Source organism: Suillus discolor, assembly GCF_016758755.1.
Source record: "Suillus discolor strain FC423 chromosome Unknown F5147scaffold_22, whole genome shotgun sequence".
Classification (NCBI taxonomy): Eukaryota; Fungi; Basidiomycota; class Agaricomycetes; order Boletales; family Suillaceae; genus Suillus; species Suillus discolor.
This window is the reverse complement of record NW_024541269.1, coordinates 21,003-26,991: the sequence shown is the minus strand read 5'-3', so window position 1 is coordinate 26,991 and position 5,989 is coordinate 21,003. Positions and strand designations below refer to the sequence as shown.

Below are 5,989 nucleotides of genomic sequence, written 5' to 3'. Positions count from 1 at the left end.
CCACCCTCAAAGAACCCATAAATTGATATTGAGTACATGTTGAATCCATCCCAATACAGTGTATTATTCATTCAATAGAGAGCTGCTCAAGCTTTATGTATTAAATCTAGTGAATAATTACCTCAGTAGATAATAATGTGTATGCAAGAAAATGATAACTCAACTGTCCTAGTTGTTTTCTGATGCACATGCCAGTGTGTGCCAGTGAGTCATTCTTGAGAAACAATGCACATAGTACAGATTCAACTCTTCCTAAGTTTAGATCTTCCTTGAGCATGGAGTATCAGTAAAACTTGTATCATACTGAGTTGTGCTACTAGTAGGAGGTGAGCCAGTGTGAGGAATGCTTATCACAGTATGCACAACATTGAAGTCACACAATGAGAAAGACATGTATAGCACAATAGCATCTGCACAGAAAGATCATCATCTTTCTATTTAGAAGGGAGACTATCACTACACCATGATGCATGTGTACTACTTGAGTATTGGCTAATTACTAAGTGAAAAAAATCCTCAAGTCGCTTGATCTTAATGTATCAAGCTAAGACATGCAACTGTGATGGTGCTGCAGTCTCTGTAAAATCTGCTCAAATATCTGGTAATGAAGGGCCGCACTCAGATCTGATAGAAAACATTCAAGTTAGCAGTTTTTAGCTTACATCCATTTGGTTTAACTGTCAAAAATGTTTAAGGGGCCTTGTATAAATGACCATCAACAGTCTATTTCAAATGGATTAAAGGGGAATAACAGCCTGAGTGAATCTCAAATAAGCATGAATTTGAATCCCAAAACAAAACAGGTGGACACAAGCCCAACATGTTGTTCCCTTCAGAAATGATGGAAGATCAAAAATCTAGAATAAGATCACAACTCAGGAGACCATAATTTACAAACACTGGCAGGTAGTGTACTTTCCAACAGATGCCCTTCACTTCCTCAGGGCCATGTTCCTCATTATACACCTAGCCAAGAGTTTCTCCATTAGTAGGTACTTCTCATAGAGAACCCTTTAAGCATATACCTTGAGAATGTCAGGGTTCAATACATCAAAGGTCGGCTATATGAACTTCCTAGTGAACATGCACCTGAGATCTTCTGAAGGACCTTAAAGAAATACTTGATTGCAGACATTAGGAACATGTCACGTGTTTTCAAATGGAAAAGCTATAAGGGAAAGCTGGCCAGAGCCACTGCACACTGGCATGTAACTCAAAGAGTTGAATTTGGAAGGGAGATGTTCAATAGACAATAGATAGTCTACATACTAGTATGAACACCTTGATGTCAAGCACATATAAACAACATCTCACTGTCACTTCAATTAGCCAACATAAAGTTCAAAAATTTCTCACTGCGAGTGTGTAGTGCCCTGTTAGCATTCTGAAGACCATTGGCTCCCAACAGGTGAGAAACATAAGTCCCTGAATGCATCAATTACTATGGGCTAGGCATGCATCTAGTTAGTTCCAGACACTAGTTTGGTGACCCACCACCACCACTGTGATAGTGACTTCACATGAGGGTAACATCCTTATTAAGGAAATATGTCATGATTGAAAATTTCACCAGATGGTAGACATGTCATTGGCACATTGTATGGAATATAATGTGTAAAAAAGTAATTGAAGCAATACAGTGGCTATTAATACTATGTTCAAATGAATGCATGTGCGAGTGCAATGACAAAATGTATCATACTAATACAACTGAATGTGATCCATGAGCACATCTAGTGCTGCCGCAGTCTGGTTCAGAGGCAGTTTGACAAGAACCAAGAACTGGACCTTGGTCCGATTCTACCTTTATCAATGAACCTTGGACCAAACCTTTGTGAATGGTTCGCAGTGGTCAGGTTTTTTTTTGGTTCAAATGCACACCGGACCCAAAGTTTTTCATAGCTAGCAAAAAAAAACAGTTGAAGTACTTGTACTGATAGCTACATACCACATATCCAATGAAGCTGCATATCCCTCAGCCTCTGCTACAGCAGAAAGGTGCCCATTACTATATGCTCCCTTCAACAGTTGCAATGCACTGAATGTGGGGGTTGCAAGTGCATTCTGTCGCACAGTCAAAGTGATTCCTCCACTTGAGAATGCTTGTTTAGATGAAACAGTGCTATCTTGAATAGGTAAGTAGTCTCATGCGATGCATGCAAGTGTAGGGTATTGTAGTGAGTGAAGCTAAGAAAATACCATCCACAACTATGACCATGCGCCCGGCACTTTAGTGTTGGTGCGCAATTCCAAGGTCGAGTACAAGTTGAGCAAAAAGACAAAGCCGCGGTACTTGGGACCTATGATCGTAGTGCGCCGCACGAAGGGAGGCTCATATATCCTGGCCGAGTTGGACGGCACTATATCGCTCTTACACTACGCAGTGTTCCGCGTAATCCCCTATCACCCGCGTAACGGTGAGCGTGTTATGGTAATGAGTGTTACCGGAAAAGATGATGAAGCGCTAGATCGGCTAGCCGACGAGGACATTGAGGAACCAGATGAAGATAAACCAGAACACGCACAAGATGATTAAGCGTATACACCCCTTCCCGCATACCACCCGACACTCTACATGTAAATCACCGCTCCCACATCGATAAAACCAAAAATACCAAAAACATCAAATAACAAGAATACTGCAAAAACATACTGCTATAGTACATACTCTCCGTTTTACCCCAGGTTTTGGCCGGCGATCATTTTCTCTCATTCTCTCATATAACCGCACATAAGCGCTGAAGGTTCAACGATACAGCGAGGCACGAACAATGCTCCTGACTGTATCTATAATTGTTGTAAGGTCGCGCGTTGCCTAGTCTGCTATACTTGAGACGACAAGTGCGTTCGACCCTAAAGGGGAAGCGAGTGCAGCAAGGATCTAGAGGTATGTGCTGAAAGCGCTACTGGTTGGCCAATGCGAAGCGCGAGAAAGCGCAGGTGCGCGCAAGGCGCGGGAATGCGCGCGTGTATGGCGCGAAGCGCGGGAAAGCGTGCGCGTGTATACAGATATGAGAGAGAGTAAGAGTGAGTTTGCTTAAGTGATGATATGATGTAAGACAAGAGAAGAGAGATGCGAGGTGTAAACAAATAGATTTCTACTATGTTCTGCTAGGTGAATAGTGGGTAGTAACCAGTAAGTCCTCTGTCGTTCTGGTGGGAGAGTAAGTGAGTAAGTATGTACTGTTGGCGCTTAAGTATGGCGCCTAAGCGCTGTCATGCGGAGCCGAAGCGCTACCGAGTAAGGTATGTAAAGATATATGTAAGTAAGGGTCCATGATAAAAATAAAGATGGAACGATATGCAAATGTGAGAAATGGAAATATACGCACTAGGGAACTTGGTGGACAGTGGATGGATGCTTCTGGATGGCTGGCGCTATAGGGCGCTACAGCGCGGGAAAGCGCGCGCGCATATACATCGTGAAGCGCGGGAAAGGTACGCGCACATGGCGCGCGTTGCACGGGAAAGCTGCGCCTCATATAGAGATAGCTGCAGGTAGCACACAGAGTGATGCTACAAGTTCGTGCCATGTACTCCCCAGTGAAAACTGCCATATTGCACAATGAGAGGCATGAGTCTCTACAGCGCATTGACCGCACATATTCAACAGACTCTATTGCTATCGCACCTGCAAAACAATAATAAAGAATCAAGTATATATATAACACATATCATTCCTGTAGACACGCGTGCATAACTAACCCCCTAGACCTTTCCATTTCTAATGCGCGCCGCCATGCCGCGCACATTTTACTATAGACTTACAGATTTCACCTCTAATCAGCCGCGCCATCAGCAGCCAAAGCAGGAGTAGACACGATAGTCGCATGAAGAAGACAAGTCGGGCACGCTACCCGCAAACATTCCGTATTCCTTTCCAATTGTTTTCTTTGCCGCTGCACTCAATTACTTAATATCGTTTTAATCCTATCTATAGCCCAATGGACTTAGCGGATTTGGACATGGGACTTAGGATCGGACAAGGAATGGAACACGACAGGACTATTCTATTGAGCGCACCAGGCGCAGGAGAAAAACAGAGACACTACAGTACAAGGTGCTTTGGCGCCGGCAAGAGACTCTAATCTACCAAGTATTCTAAAAAAAAGTCCCTCTTAATCCTTTAAAACCTCCCCAAGCTCCTTCTCCCAATTCCCCCAGTCGTGTGCCAAGATATAGAGCCAGTTGCTCATGTGGAGCAACTCAGACTCCTGGATGCGCATGTGTTGGTGCATGTCGAGGAGCGCCAGATGGTACTTGTCATTGCTGAGCGCGGAGCTCAGCATTTTCAGCACGGAAGCCGAACAGCTTCAGCACGTGCCTCCTCCAACTCCAGGTCGGCCTCCAGGCGAGGGCTGCTTCGCCAGCAGGAGCAGCATCAGCGTCGAGTGCGCACTTGGGGTGCTGCACAATGATCTCCTTGGAAGGAGCAGGAACAGGTTCATCAGGCCGTAGCCTCACCCACAATCTCCACTTCTGACTCACCAGCGTCTGGTGCAGTCATTTGCATGGAGGGCGGCGCCTTGCAGCTTGGGCGCAGCCGGCGCACGTCCTTTGTTCTTAGCTGCGACTAGAAGAAAAGAAACATCGCATCAGTAAAAAGCGTAAGCGACAGAAAGGACAATGCAGACTCACCAAACGAACAGCCTTTTCGTGCTTTGATGCACGCTTCGCAACTGCCCGCCTGCATGAACGACGACTGCACTTGGCAGCCAGACTGCGGCACAGCGTTCACAACACTCAGTGGGGCGATTGACCGAGGTCGCGGTCAAACGCTAGAAAGACAGTGTCAGCACAACTGAAAAGTCAGAAAAGAAAAAGTAAGACTCACCGGTCACCCCATATCAGTTGGACCAGACCCCACTGCCTTCTCAACTGTCTTCTCCTCTGTCGCAACGACCTCCTTACCCTTCCCTTTGTCTGTGCATGCCAGGCGCGCAGTCACCGCAGACTCTTCCACCTTCTCCTTCCATGCCTTCATGGCTCTTGTCAGCGTCCTCGTGGCAATTTTGCCCTCGGCCAACGTTACCGTGTCCAAGTCATTAAGGGACACGTGCCCGCTCATACACGACGGTCATATCAGACTAAAAAGCGAGTCGTTAGCAACAAGTAAGCACACACAAAAAAAAAAGAGACACGCCACTCACCATCACAACATTCCAATCGCGGAGCCAAGATTCCTGCTCCTCCAAGAGCTCCAGCTTGGAGGGAGGAGCAGTGTCCACGCAAACGCGCATGGTATTGAGCATGGCGGCCCAAGCGCGTTCCACCCGGTCGGACTCAGACTCCTCAGGCTCCTTCGGAGCCGCATCATCAATAGTGGTATCGTCAATGGACACATTGCCACCCTCTAGTGGGCGCTCCTCAGGTTTGGGTGAGGGAGATGGGGAAGGAGATGCAGTCAGCATGGATGGATTAAAGATAATGGAAGACATGGTAGTATGATGCAAAAAGATAATCGTGAAGTCTGCGATGAGAAGTTGAAAAGAAGAGAAGTGTGGCACATGATGCGTTTTAATACATCAAAATTGGCCACAGTTCCCACGGTTGGCGCTCCACATATCTGCGGTCCACTATTGTGCTCCACATACGGCGCAAAATGCACATGGTCATGTGACTTATCTCGTCGAAATTTCGTTAAGTCCCTCCGCTCTATAGAGGCTGACTGGGGACAGTCAGGATTTAAAGTTTGTATGTGATGTAGGACTTGTAGTCCTTGTAGCCTCGTAGAGGCTATTTTTGCAGTGTCCCTCAGGTCTTAGCGCAGTGTGCGCTATCACTACCACGGCGCGCATCCCTCCTATCGACAGCCGACGGCCGCAGCTCACGTGCGTGCTTCGGTTCGCATCCGCTTTTCGTCGGTTCTGTCATGTGTCCTTCCTCCGTCCTATCCATGTCCTCCACTTGTCCATTGGTGCGTATTTTATCTCATTCGCATTAGACTGATCATATTTTCGAAGGTGATATGCGTATGTTTCGTTACTTG

The 5,989-nt window shown here is 46.3% G+C and overlaps 1 protein-coding gene across 1 annotated transcript; it reads right to left on the bottom strand.

The window, feature by feature from the left end:
• Positions 1-4,118: 4,118 nt before the first annotated feature.
• F5147DRAFT_652021 (uncharacterized protein) lies at positions 4,119-5,438 on the bottom strand (the record flags this gene model as incomplete). The annotated part of the gene is made up of 6 exons (XM_041433583.1): positions 4,119-4,269; positions 4,489-4,573; positions 4,639-4,720; positions 4,761-4,778; positions 4,868-5,017; positions 5,151-5,438. The coding sequence occupies 6 exons, from the start codon at positions 5,436-5,438 to the stop codon at positions 4,119-4,121; spliced, it is 774 nt and encodes a 257-aa protein (XP_041293695.1).
• Positions 5,439-5,989: the final 551 nt, after the last annotated feature.